The sequence below is a fragment of the Plectropomus leopardus genome, chromosome 12 (genome assembly GCF_026936395.1).
Source record: "Plectropomus leopardus strain MGB_pleo_1.0 chromosome 12, ASM2693639v1, whole genome shotgun sequence".
In the NCBI taxonomy this organism is placed as follows: domain Eukaryota; kingdom Metazoa; phylum Chordata; class Actinopteri; order Perciformes; family Serranidae; genus Plectropomus; species Plectropomus leopardus.
In genome coordinates this window covers 11,698,774-11,713,360 of record NC_142187.1, presented here as the reverse complement: position 1 = coordinate 11,713,360, position 14,587 = coordinate 11,698,774, and the positions used below count along the sequence as shown (strand labels likewise).

General features: G+C 39.3%; 2 protein-coding genes across 4 annotated transcripts in view; one reads left to right on the top strand and one right to left on the bottom strand.

Moving 5' to 3' along the window:
- The window catches only part of LOC121951704 (zinc finger E-box-binding homeobox 1), a 74,914-nt gene extending 69,573 nt beyond the window's left edge, over positions 1–5,341 (top strand). For all 3 annotated transcript variants that reach the window (XM_042498145.2, XM_042498146.2, XM_042498149.2), the window contains 2 exons: positions 35–218; positions 1,492–5,341. In XM_042498145.2, coding sequence (XP_042354079.2) covers positions 35–218; positions 1,492–2,174 — 867 coding nt within the window. In that variant the 3' untranslated portion in view covers positions 2,175–5,341. The remainder of the gene's footprint in view (positions 1–34; positions 219–1,491) is intronic.
- Positions 5,342–9,432: 4,091 nt separating this feature from the next.
- Positions 9,433–11,930, bottom strand: LOC121940264 (tripartite motif-containing protein 16-like). The gene has a single exon (XM_088085093.1). The coding sequence runs from the start codon at positions 11,611–11,613 to the stop codon at positions 9,940–9,942; it is 1,674 nt and encodes a 557-aa protein (XP_087941219.1). The 5' UTR covers positions 11,614–11,930; the 3' UTR covers positions 9,433–9,939.
- Positions 11,931–14,587: the final 2,657 nt, after the last annotated feature.

Sequence of the window (14,587 nt, the reverse complement as noted above, 5' to 3'; positions counted from 1 at the left end):
GACCACAATGATAAATGTCATTTTCTTCCATTAGCAACCGGAGAAGAGGCCGGACAGCAGCTCTGACGGTGTCTCCACGGTGGAGGAGCAGAACGACTCCGACTCGGCCGCGGTGATGAAGAAACGACGACTGGAAAACGGCGTCTACCCCTGTGACCTTTGCTCCAAAGTCTTCCAGAAGGGCAGCTCCCTGCTCAGGCACAAATATGAACACACAGGTATACTGCTCAATTCAGAGCTGTTGTTTATAACTCAAATAAGTCTAATTTTATATATTCATCAGGGCTTCCATTTTCCTTATTTGCCCAAAACACAAGTCTAGTTTTCAAGGCCGTGACTTAACATCTGACGTCATCTGTCATTAAACATGTTACACATTGTGTGATTGTAACTTTTATGGGACAGCTGGCCTGTAAATGTACCAGCTCAGAGAGATGACGTTAGAATTTATCAAGACAAGACTCTTGAGGTGAATTTTGAAGAGTCCGTTAGCAGTTAGCTGTGTGCTGCACTACTGTGCACAGCTGTGTGATGGTTCAGCCATGACACCAACCACCGAAACGCACAGACACAAGTACACAGGCAACACCTCACATACATATGTAACACATCAACTTCAACTCAACAAGTATTTTTGCCTTGAAGAATTACTTCGGCAATTGATTATCAAAAATAATTGGCAATTATTTCTCTTTTGATCAACAAATCATTTATGAACTGTTTCAGCTCTAAAAAACAAATACTTTTTAGGAAAAAAGGAGCTAGATTAGAGGAAATTCACAATTTTTGCTTATCATCTCACAATTCCTCAGATTTCTTTTGTGACCCCTTTTACTCATTTTCCACCAACATGGAACCAAACCAACCAAAAATACATTGGTTTGGAACTCAGAAAGTTGGTTCCTCGATGGAACCAAAAAATTGCAGGTTTTTCTTGACCTGAAGTGCGAACAGTGAGGATTCCTGTTGGTGTGTCATATTCTACAAGTTGGCAAGGAGAGGATGGAGTCCTATACGTGACAGTCTTCTTCATCCTCCTATAGTTGTTCCATACTTGTCTTTTTGCATGACAACAAATCTGTAATAGGAAAACAAAATTCCACAGGGTATCAATGCAATCGTCCATTTTGCTGTGACTGTTTACTTCCATTGTGTGCAACGCTCTCTGTTGATGACACATCATGATTACAGTGGTTCGTCTAAAAATTGGTGGAAACTTGGGCTGTTTCGCTTGATAGTAGTTTAGTTTCATGCATCCTGAATGGTACCAGTTCAAGAAACAGCTCATTTGGTTGAAAAGGGAGGGCCAGTCCAAGATTGTGAACCCTACATCCATTTAAGCACGTTTAAGCACTGGCAGTTCATTTGAGTATTGGTATCTTTTGATAATAGCTTTCCTCCTCCACAATTATTGGTTTTACTTTACCACCGTCTTCAAACTGATTCAGTTTAGCACATTTCCTTGTCTGACCTTTTTTGTGGCATCTGTAGGAAAACGGCCCCACGAATGCAACGTCTGCAAGAAGGCTTTCAAACACAAACACCACCTGATCGAGCACTCGAGGCTGCACTCCGGCGAGAAACCCTATCAGTGCGATAAGTGCGGGAAGCGTTTCTCTCACTCCGGCTCATACTCCCAGCACATGAACCACCGCTACTCCTACTGCAAGAAGGACGGCTCAAACTCCGGCTCGGGGTCACGCAGGGCTCAGTCGGAGCTCGGCAGCCCCGGTGCCGGACCGCAGTCAGACAGTCGTACCACGACTCCGCGCTCCCAACTGGACTCAGACGAGAGGGAGAGCGAGGAAGAGGACGACGAGGCCATTTGTATGGACGACATACGGGTGGTGCAGGTGGACGATGGCGAGTGCGAGATCTACGAGGGCAACTTTGAGGACGACGACGACGATGACGAGGAAGACACGGCAGGAGAGGAAGAAGCAGAAGAAGAAAAGGAAGTGGAAGAGGAGTTCGCTTGCGACGTGGTGGAGATCGAGCTTGGGGACGATCACATGGAGGATGAAGAGATGGAGGAAACAACCGAAGGAAAGGAGGAAGCAGCAAGTGCGTGTACAGAGGAAACAGCAGACTGTGAAGCAAATACGGACAAAAGCATCAGGGAGGGGTCAGAGAGCGCTGAACCCACAGAGGACATGGTGACGAACGCCAAATAAAAGAGAAAAAAAAGGAAAAATCTCTTTGGGACAGCTCAAATGCCTCGGTTATTGAAGTTAATTAAGACAAAACCGCAGAGAAATGAAGAAAGTGGCGGCGGTTGCCTGATCTTAACGGTCCACTACTGTGTACAAAAACCCAGGTGTGCCTGAACTTGAAAAAAAAAAAAAACCCAACAAAAACAAAACAGTGACTTTTTTTTCTTGTGGAAATGAAATATCAGTGTTAAAAGTTGTTTATAGAAGTACAGATTTTAAAGCCGAACTCACCCATCAACTTGTTAGACTTGTTACTGAGACATCCTAGGTTGTTATTGTTTGTTTTCATTTGGTCAGTGTTACTAATCCTGTTCTTGTTTGAAAACATTTTAACCTGTAAAGATGATAAAGATTTCTATACCTTTTTATTGCCAATGAAGTTTCCTAAATCAGTATTTTATTGAGTTCTACGAACAAAAACCTCTGCACTACAGTATTCCTGGTTTACCTACGGATACATGCCTCATGCATCGTATGCCCTTCAGTGTTATGATAGCTACACTAGCTAGCGAGATGTTGTTCGTATTAGTGTAAGTCTTTTGCTAGCTAGCATTACTTTTGTTTTCAGTTTGACTGTTAGCCTTAAGGAAAACAAAGTATTCTTAGGGGGAGGGTTGTGGGCGGGATGGGGAGTCCGGGATGAGAAAGGTGGCTTCTGTTCGCCATAACCAAATTTGTCCTATCAGGGAAGGTGGAGTCACAACCTAAAAGCCAGCATCAGGCGCCTGTGTTTGGCACCGCGGCGTAGCTCGTACAGGTGGAGTCTCCAGGTGAGGATTCAAAAGCAGACTCCACCTCGCCCCGGCTCAGCTGTGGACCCCAAAACACGTGCGCCCATTCTTACCAAGCTTCTCCTTATTTTGGTTGACTTTAGTTCCGAGTTTTCAGTGTTATTAGCTTATATATATGAAGTCATACTGTACGTGAAGGAACAGGGCTGTTCCCTGCTCCACCCCAATGCCTCCAGCCTTATGCAAGACCTGTGTGCTGTTAAAAGTGCCATTGAACAGTGTTATCATTTCTTCTTCACACATGTAGCCAGTATTATGTCCCTCTGTTACTTACACAAGACCCATATTGACTAATGTTTGTCCGCTTGCACAGAACAGCTCGTTTGTCACAAGAACCGAAGGGTACTTCCTGTGAAATAAAATTCGGAAGCCTCTAAAATTATTTGAAACACACCACACATGAAAGCAGGGAAACGGTTTTAAAGCTTCATTTCAATCTGACAGCCAGCGTGATTTGTCATGCACTTGTTTAGTCTATAAAATAACAGAATAGTGAGTCTAGCTCGTTATAATTTCCCAGAGACCCAGATGGCGCCTTCAGATATCTTGTTTCATCCAAACCGCAACCTGAAACTTAGACATTTAGTTGACACTTATATAAAACCAAATAATGGCAAATCAAACAAATGTTCAGCATATTTACTTGACTGAAACAGTCAGATTAAAAAAAAAAGCTGCACAAGCTGTGAAAAGCTGTTTAACTAATTAATGAACATTTTTTTAACCCAACATAGTATATAAAAACAATATCTGTGTGTGTAGGTCTGAAACCTAATATTGCATGTAGACTTAAGTGTTTGCTGTTGAGGAATCACTTTAGATAATAGACCCAGTTGCTCAACAGTACACAAAATCAAAAATAATTAAATAGTTAAAAATTGCAATTTAAAAGTAGTTTTTAAGCGGAGAAATGTCTAGAAATCATTGAGAAGTACAGTTCAGACTACAGCTGCAACAATTAAATCAATCAGATAGTTAGATTTCAGTATATTTGAGAAGAGAATAACTGATTGTAGTAATTTAAGGAAAAACAGACAAATTCAGATTCCAGCTTCTTGAAAGTGAATATTTTCTTTACTGCTCTATGGCAGTAAACTAAATATCTTTGCGATGCGGACAAAATGTATAATGGATGTAAACTTGTAGGATGTAAACTTGGGCTTTGGGAAACACTGATTGACATGTTTAAGACCAAACAACTAATAGATCAATCAAGAAAATGATTGAAAATAAAAACAATCATTAGTTGCAGGCCTAGTCCAGATTGAGCGAACCTGTGGATATGAAATGCCTCATAAACTTTATGTAATCACTTTCCCACTCAAGTTTAAAGTTTTCAGTAATGAGAGTTAAATAGACTCTATTGCACAAGTCAGTGTTTTAAAAGCGAAAAATTTAAAGTTAAAAAATATTAATAAAATCCAACTCAAATTCGACATTCAACACAGATTTTACAGTAAAAGTATAAATACAGCCAAACTCATGCACTTGTTTGAGTTTTTTTTTTTGTTGTTTTGAAAAATTGTGGCAAGCTGTCCCGCACTTCAGGTAACAAACGTTAGTGAATGTGGTCTCTTTCATTGTTTTCAGTTGGTTTTACCGAACAGTGTTTATAATATTAGTCTGTTCTAATTTTTGTTTTTATGTGAGTCCTATGTATGTTTTTTTTTTCAACAATGGCAGTATTAGAACCCTTTTCACAGATTAAAAAAATGTACCTGTTTAGTTTCTAGAAGACTTTTTTATATTTATGTGTCTTATTTTTATATTTTCTTTAATGGTTATTTATTACACATTGTAGTGTACATTACTGTAGTTTGAATTGATACAATAATATATTTTAGTATGAAAAATAATCAAGACAAACTAAAAAACAACCCAAAATGTGGTTCTGGGAGCTGAAGTTTGTTTTAACAAAAAAAATCCATAAAAAGATTAAACATGTATTCTGTAAACATGACTTCTGTTTTAAGCTAAAAAAGAAAAAAAAGACAGGAATGAAGTGAGAAATAGAAACTGTTACATGTGCATCCGCTCTTTGCGTCGTTATGAAGCTACTGAATTCTAAAACTCTGTGATTTTAAAAGCATGAGTCGTCGCCGTTTTAATGAAGGATCTTGTTATGAAGCCTCCCTTTTTTATTTCGAAGCCAAATTTTGATCGTCCCGCCACCCCTGTTTTCTGTTCTGTGCCAACTTTGTTCCATTGTACTGTCGAAAGCTGCATATCGTTTGTTCTGTCCTCACCCTTTGTAAATCCACTGTCTTTTTGTATTGTTTTTATTTTAGTTTTGCTCCATTTTTATGACTCCCCATCACAATAAAATATAAGACAGCATTTGTGGGTTGTTTGTTTTACTTCTTGGCTTTTTAAGTCATCAGTCTACTGGAATAGAAAGCAAGTATTTCCCGGTTCATGCAGCAGTTGGGCCATCCAGTAATCAAACAAAAAGACCCCCCTATAGCTACAATCTTAAAGGACAGGACATGTATGGCATTAATAGCATCCTCAAAAATCCAAACAAGAATTGATGCCCTAAAGATATGACTTTTGAGTTGAAAGTATATAGATTTTTGGGGTTTGGGCACAAGGGACACGTCTCCCTTAATATTTAGACCATGCATTTGCCACCTGCACACGATGTGATTTAGCCAAATCATGTGTTCCTGAACCAACATTGTGAACCATTCAGAGCCTCTGATATATCATCAGCTGCTCTTCTGCTTCTTTGAAAATTCCTTTGCGCCTCTCAAGCTAAATTTTCCAAATTAAGGTTGGTACAATTAGACAAGTTTGCCGACTAGGCTAAGATATTGTTCATTAATATTAAAGAAGAAGGATAATATATTTTATTTAAGTCTCAAAGACCTGTTTTTGTAGCCTTTTAAAACTTTTTTGGGGGTAAAGTTGCCATGCTAGTGTCCTCTAATATCATTGTGCTGCCCCTATGCTTCTGTCAAAATTCCTTGTCCTTCTGAGCTCAGTTTTGAAAATTAAAGTACAAATGAACAAATACCTCTGTGACACTGAACAAAAATTGCAATTAATTGCAATGTTGGTCCAGGAACGTGACGCTGATCCCAGAGAATGTCCGACCCCCCAAAAAACATTAAAGTTGAGGACTTTTATTTTGACAAAATTAGACAGTTACATCATAAAGTGATGCAGAAAAAAATCCCCAGTTTTCAGGAATTACATGTTTGATGCACAACATTTTCTGGCAACGGACCCCCAAATCCTGTTACATATGTGGCCCCCAGAAAGTTCTGTTGCTCAAATGAAAATACATAAATTGCTGTCAATCTGTTTTTGTTTTTTACACTACCAAAAACTGAGGCAGTGTGTTTGCTTTGTAGCTAAGGCAAAATTAAAGTGTATCACTGGGTGGCACTAGAGGACCACCAAACACACCTTCACGATACCAGAAAGAGCTGAAGTCTGTACCCCTCAATGCACGAAGAGAGCAGAAATCAGCACTCATCATAAATAATTGAGATCCAATGTAATTAATTTGTCCTAAGAGTGCTGAGGAGAAGCTGTGAGTGCTGTCCAAATATAAATCCATGAAATCTGTTTTTTCTCTCTCATTTGGGAAAATGACAGCATTTGCATGGATGGTTTCACGCTGCAAATGTTATGTGCAACAAGGGTATGATGAAATAAATAACTGAGCCGCCTGAAAATTCATTTCTAACATATTTTGAGATTCAACAGAACAAGAGTTACCTTGTATTCCCTCAGGTCATCAGAGAGAGTGGCAGCTTTTTTAAAACGGGAGAAAACTTGCCTGAAGTTGTAACAAACTTGTACCCAAAGCAAACCACTGTACAACAAAAACAGAGTGAGGTAGTGTGGGTGGTTTCAGTGTAAATGGACTTAATATAGTCCGAATGAATATTCATGATGCACCTGGTGATGGTGTTTTGTTTGCTGTGGACCAACTGCTGTGTGTGCAATATGAGGGGAGTAAAGCCTTTATTTTCCATCGGTGAAGCAAAACAAAACAGGTGATTTAAAACAAAAAGACATATCATTGCAAATATACAGTAGTGCAAGATGGGAAGTTGATATGGTGCAAAGATTTATATTTTGATGCATGTGATAAATGTTGTGGGGGGGGTGGTATGGCCTTTTTGCGTGCATGTGTGTATGTGTTTATATGGGTTATGTGGATTTCCTTTTACATGAAGAATGCATATGTTTGATAAACATAAAAGTGAAAAAAGAAAGAAAGAAGAGGGCGGATAGATGAATCTTGTCACTTACAAAAAAGAAATAATAAATGATAAGAAGGAGACAGATGTCAGTATTAGGTGTGTCTAAAGGTGTCAGCAGGGATGTACTGGGACTGAAATTGGGGACTCTGGAATTTGTTGCAGAATGACATGAAACTCAGGGAGGTGGTGGTATTAAATGTTTATACATCTAAATTGAAAGACCATTAAGAAGATTCTATAGGTTCTCTTTTAATGCAAATTTGAGTGCTTGTGAATTGTATTTTGTCTCCCCTTGTGTCTCTGTCTGCAGCTCACTGCTAACTGTCTTGGCCAGGTCTCACTTTGAAAAGAGATTTCTAATCTCAATGGGACCAACGTGGTTGAATAAAAGTCAAATAAAATAAATAAAAATAACATAATAAAGGATCAAATATAACATGATAAAATATACAGTGAAATAAATCCGTAGTGGCATGGATATGCAGAATGGAATAGGAGTGCGCTGTGGGTAAAGTGTACATTCTTAGAAAGACACTGGTTGACATTATTCACTGTAATGGCATTTTATTGACCACCAACAAATCGATTAATTAAGAAAATGATCGACAGACGAAAACAAATATTAAGTTGCAGTGCCATACAGGAAGCTACTAGTCCACCACATAAAACAGGACTTTACACCACACGCCTACTTAAGCCTTCTGAAATCAGACAAATACATGTTTGAAACCAGGAAAGCACAGATGGCCAAAGATGCCTTGGAGGACATTTGTGTCATAAGTGACACGTCTATTCCCACAAAGCTGTTTAGAGATATTCACCTTCAGCGACAACATACTCACCTTATGTACAAACCAAACAAGCCTGCGTCCGCTGCAGTGAAACAAAGTACAAACATCAGAGCTGTAATAACTGGCTGTAATTAAAGCTCATTTCACGCTGCTGCAGTTTGTGATGCTGCACATGCGGAGCCATTTGTCAAAATTAGTTGGGATGCTCAGAAGAGCATCACACCTGTCAATCGATGCACAACCTCTCTGGCCACTGATCAGCAACACTGATGCTGACGAAGGCTGTGCGGCTGAAATCAGTTGAGGTAATGGAAATGAAAAGACAAAACTCATCTTTGGAGAGTGCCAACATGTTTTAATGTTTGGAGCCATATTTTACATTTTGTTTTTTTCATTTTGTAACACCACATCCCTATTTAAGTAATCTTTTAACATCAGGGTCCTCCAGAATTAAATAATAAGGGAAAATGATCATTTAAAAAGAGCTGACAGTTGACTCTACACTTATTTGTCAGATTAGACCTTCAGATTAAGTCCAGAAAAAAAAAGTGCTGTCCAAAGAGTAAAGTGATCCTGTAACTGCAAGCTGACAAAGTTTCTCTGCTTGAGGAGAATGTCGTCAAATGAAATCCTGAAGCAGAAACTATGAGTTGATCTCTGATCTGAGATGGAGCATATTGAGGTTTTTTTTTTTAATTTGAATTGAGCTGTAAAATGGGATTTGTACAGCTATCAAAAATACAATCTGAAAAACATGTGTTTCACATACAAGCTTGATCAAGGTGGCTCAACAAAACTGTTCTTTATAAACAGTGTTTTTATTTGGTCCTCATCCTAAGATAAAAATATTACCATTAATGCTCTAATCAATGATCCTAGTCACCATACACATGTAACAACCGATAACAGACACAACTTCAGACTTAAGCCTCGAGATTTTGAAATGTTTAAAGGGGAAATTTACTCTCAAATTTAACCACCCGCACATGTAGAATGATAATTCCTGCTGTTTCATTGAGTTTTAGCGTTGCTATTTAGTTGTTTTCTTACTATAAACTGCAGACATTTCTATGTAAACATCTCACAGCCACATGTAAAGTAAAATACAACACATCACCCTGTGATGAAATGAATGTATTTAATTGTAATAATTCATAGTAATTCAATAGATGCAAACAGTTTTTGGAGGTGATGACAATGATAAGTATTATGAATTGAGATTCAAGAGGTGAGCAAAAGTTCTATGTGTTAAATTCAGTGTCATGTCAGTCAGATGCTGAGTCCACAGATTTTCGTGTTTTAGTGAGGAGTTCTGCTTTGACCATGAAGACTGAACTGTTTTTTCAAGAGGAAAACCACCTTAAATATGCTTTCATCAGTTTCACGTTTTCTTCATCAGCTTTGTTTCATACTTTGAAATGAAGACAAGGAAATACTTTGTTCATGTTTGTTTATTCGTCATGTCGACCTTTGTAGTTTATTCACACATCCCATCAGTAAAGTCCGTTAGATTACTCTTGTTAAGTGATTTCATGTTCATAATCACTTTATCCGTACAATCAGTTTGAGGACAATGAATTCCTTATTCATTATGATATACAGTACATAAAACCTAATTTGTTTTTTCAATTTTGAAAACAACAAAAGCATTTGGTTTGGCAAACAAAAAAATGGTGAGAACAAAATATCTATAATAAAGAAAGATCTGGTGATTTCTCTTTAAACCCATGCAGAGAAAGAGAACACAAAAATACAGTAAAACAAATATTCAAACATGTTAAAGTACCGCCCACAATGTTTGATTGATAGGTGATCTCTGTGCAGTGAAGCAATGGAAAGAAAAATCAGCTTTCAGCAACAGTGATGGACACAAAATCAGTGTTAGAATGAACAGAATTTAACCCACTGTCCCTTATATGACTTCTGTCTATGTGAGTTTGCACAACTCAATAGTGTCTCCAGAAGAATAAAGGAAAAGTCCAGCATGGAGCGGATCAGTGAATGTGGTCTGGACTCTGTGGAGGAGAGTCATGGTTTCAGAGACGCTGTAGAAGGACAGAATACCTGCACTGTGATCCAGGTACACTCCTACTCTGGAGGACTGAGGACCTGAGACAGGAGTTTGGACATTGTTGTACCAAAACTTATAACTGTTGGTGTCACATTGTAACGCCCAGGATTTGTCATTGAATCCAAGTACACATTCACTCCCCCCGTCTCTCCTGATATTCTTGTATGCGACTGCTACACAAACTCCTCGTCTCCTCTCCACCTCCCAGTAACAACGTCCAGTCAGACTCTCTCTACTCAGGACCTGAAACAATACAGTGAATCTGTCTGGATGATGAGAATAAGACTGTTGTTTTTCCATCAATGTTGCTTTTCTGTTCCCCTCAGATAATAACAGCAGTGTGTGTGCTGTGTTTGGATCCAGTGTGATTTCACGTGAATATTTTAAGAATCCAGCTCTGGTCTTTGGCTCTGGTGGTGAATTTGACAGTAAAACATCCACTTCAGTCACTGTCAGTGAGATGTTTGTCCATTCCTCTCTCAGGACGTCCTGTAGTTTGTCTCTGACTTCTGACACAGCTGCTGTCACGTCCTCAAAGTGCCGCAGAGGACGGATGTTGATGCTGGATGAGTCTGTAGATTCACTGAGTGCTGACAGTGAGGGGTAGTTCTGCAGAAACTGGTTGTGATCTTCTGTGTGTGAGAGCTTCTTCAGCTCAGCGTCTCTCCTCTTCAGCTCAGTGATCTCCTGCTCCAGCTTCTCCTGAAGCTCTTTGACTCGTCTCGCTTCACTTTTCTGCTGAGATCTGACCTGCTGCTTCACATCAGAGCTTCTTTTCTCCATGAGACCGATCAGCTCGGTGAAGATCTTCTCACTGTCCTCCACTGCTTTATCAGCAGAGCGGTTGATGGCCTTCACCTCCTGCTGAAGCTGCTTCACGTCTTTCTCTCTGTCCTGGATTCTCTGCTGGATGTTTTGTCGACTCACTTCCAGCTCTTTCTGCCTCTCAGTCCTCTCTGCTGCAGCTGAGACTGTGTCGTGGCCTTTATGTTCATCCACAGAGCAGAGATAACAGATACACTGCTGATCAGTGCGGCAGAACATCTTCATCACCTCGTCGTGACGAGAGCAGATGTTCTCCTGGAGCTTCTTGCAGGGCTCCACCAGCTTGTGTTTTGTTAATGGAGCGGCGTCATAATGAGGCTGGAGGTGTTTCTCACAGTAAGAGGCTGGACAGACCAGACAGGACTTGAGAGCTTTCAGTTTTCTCCCAGTGCAGACATCACAGGCCACATCTTCAGGTCCAGCATAGCAGTGATCAGCAGGAGCAGCTTGGAGTCCAGTCTTCTTCAGTTCCTCCACTAAAACTGCCAACATGGTGTTTTTCAGCAGGACAGGCCTCGGTGTGAAGCTCTGCCTGCACTGAGGGCAGCTGTACTTTTTCCTCTCATCCTCTTCATCCCAGAAGCTTTGAATACAGTTCATGCAGTAGCTGTGTCCACAGGGAGTAGTCACCGGATCCTTCAGCAGGTCCAGACAGATGGAACAAGAGAAGGTTTCCCGGTCCAGCTGAACTTCTGTCTGCGCCATTTCACCTCCCAGTGATAAAGACTGTCTGAGTTTCACTTTCTCACAAGTGAAAGCAGTTTGAACTCTGATCTCAACAACATATGACTGTGCAGTGAATGGGGCCTGTCTGCTCTCTCACTTCACCACCATGTTGGTTCAGTTTGTGGATCTGAAGGGGAGGGAAGAAGGAAAGCTATGAACAGAGTGGAGCTGGTTGAGTTTGAGAGCAGGAAGAAAAGAGAGAGCTTCGCTTCATTCCAGGAAGAGGAGCGGCACTGTGAATGTGAATTTTGTTCCCTTATTTACAAGCCTTACTTAAAACCTGGTCTCCAATTAAAAATAACATTTCAGGTTTTAGTTTTAAAATATTCTTTGGAAGCTCAGGCTTTGGTGATGGCACAACATACTGTACATCTGACTCTTCATATTTCGTTAATAGCTCACTGACAACAGGAAGTTATCATACTAAACTATCATAAAGTATTGAAATTACTGTACGATCATTTTCTTACATATTTAATTATCTGCTTTGAAGAAACAATTGTGACAATTCATTTACATTTTGCAACATCCTCCAGAGCCAAAAGCAGTATTTCAAGCTTCAGGTAGGATGAAACAAATATTGTAGGTTCAAACAAGGTATATTTTGCAACTTTGAAACCAGAGGGACCTAAATAAACCACGTCAGCTGCATCTGCATTGAACGTTTTCATCAATGTGATTCAATGAATCTGTAAAATTTACATGGTGAGCGGCCTGTGCAGACCCAAAGGTCTGATTTTTGGAGCCAGGAGTGACCTTATTTGGACTATAGGCTGGAGCTGTAGAGGAGTGAGAGATGGATCTGTCTCACAGACTGTGGTAACACCTGACAGACAGACTCAGTCAAAGTGCCCACAGCCTTAATTGTGCTTAAATTGAGCTTCAAGAAAATGTAAACAGGTCAGTGATTTAAAAAATCAGCCCTCCGCAGTTGTCATGAACAGGGAACTAGCTATAAAGACCAAAACTGTATTGTGTAGCAGGCTTTAAACTTGTTTATTTCTGCTGTTCAGTTTGTCATTTTAACATGGAGGTTTATGGGGACTGACTGGCTGATCAAAGAACTGCAGTTTCTGGCCCTTTCACCTTGGCATCATTTTCTGCTCTGGAGGTTGCTATTTGCATGAAACATCAGTGTCAGAATGCACTGTGTGAAGTATCTCAGATGTGCTTTCAGTAGGCCATCTGTATTCAGACACAAATCTGCCCTCCAGTGTTTAAAATTGGACCTGGAGGACAACACACAGACTCTACTCTTTCACTCAGCAGCCTTAAACTGAATCAAAGTCAAGCATCTCTGTCAGCACCAGTGTCAAACAGAAGTGAGTGTCTGAGATTACTTTATATACAGCTTTGCCAGATCCATACAAAGCATCCTATTGGGCGATTCCCTCTTTCAGTAATCAGGCAATCATCTTGGTCACCTGTAGCCCAACCTGTCTTCACTTAGTGGTTAATCAGTGCCATCCTGTGAGCCACCTCAGTGTGCCTCTTGTAATGCATTTTACACAAAATCAAAGTTATCTAAAAGTTATCTATAAAAAATGTTTATACCTTAAAAAACTGATATGAATAAATCTGCTTGTTTCATTCATGTATTCAAACACTCCCTGCTTTAAAAGCAATAAATCAATAAAATAAAAAGCAATAAAGTGCTTAAATCTGCATAATACTTTTTTTAAGGGCCCAAAACAAAAAGCTCTTTGTAGACACAAATTGAAGATCACTTGGTGGCCAATATTTGGAATTTGCATTTACTAAAAGAGACTTATGATAATGTTTAAAAATTATGACAATAATTAAATAAATGAGTAGTCATGTAACAGCTTTCCTTCAACAGTTTTTATAGTTATCATGGTGTTAGGCAGGGCTATAATGGAAATAAGTTATGTTAAGTTTTAGTGTCATACTGTTCAAACATCTTTTGTTTTTAACTTACAGACCATTTTATCAATTTTCATACTTTCTCTTCAGATCCTCTGTAGAATCTCTCGTGTTTTTTGTGGAAGAAATAGAATAAAACCAAACGGGCCGTGCTGTTGCTATTTTGAGGTTGATTGTTCAGCAATATGGTGAACTGTGGAGGAAAACTATCACTGTTTACCTCCACAACCATGCATGAAATAACACCTGTCAGCACTGAAACATTGAAAGAAAACTTTGTTGCATGTAAATGAAACTTAAAATCATCCTCCGTGGAAACATGATCAGTGATAAAAAGTTCTTTTATATCAACATGGCATTTCTGAGACTGAAATAAGAGAAAACATACTTTGTTAGTGTCGGCAAATATGTTTAGTCATTATCAAAAATTACCGCCCATAAGAATGGATATTTCATTTATTGTGTTTCTAACTGACTCCTGGTAGTACACAGATTTCAATATGTAGTCTAAAAAAAATATTTTGTTCATGTTTCACATCAATTTGTTCACCTTCTTCTGGGTGCAGATGCATCTCATCCGGAATGATTTAACTTTATTGTTGGTTTACAACCACTTAATCTAAAATCACAATCTTACAGGATTTCAATTAAATCTAGTTTTATATATACAGCCCAATATCACAAATTACAATTTGCCTCAGAGGCTTTACAGCATACAACATCCCTCTGTCCTTGGATCCTCACAGCAGATAAAGAAATACTCGGCCCAAAATACCGAATAAAAGAGGAAAAATAGTAGAAACCTCAGGATAAGAGACTAAGGAGGACAGACAAGGACAGACAGACATGCAATAGATTTCTATTGCTGTTTGTGTCGCTCCTTGCTCTCAACTACACAATCGCTTGTTTTGTTTGAACACGGATCTCTGGAGATTCAACCAAGAAGGAAAACAACAACCTGCATTTGCTGTGGTCTTTTATTACTGAGTCACTGTCCATGTGAACACAAAGAAACAATAACGCAGCTTGCTTCATCAACCTCTATGGCCATGCCTCCTTATTCAGTGTT

Coding starts and splice junctions, on each gene's coding strand:
- LOC121940264 (XM_088085093.1), bottom strand. CDS start 11,613: ATGGCGCAGACAGAAGTTCAGCTGGACCGGGAAACCTTCTCTTGTTCC.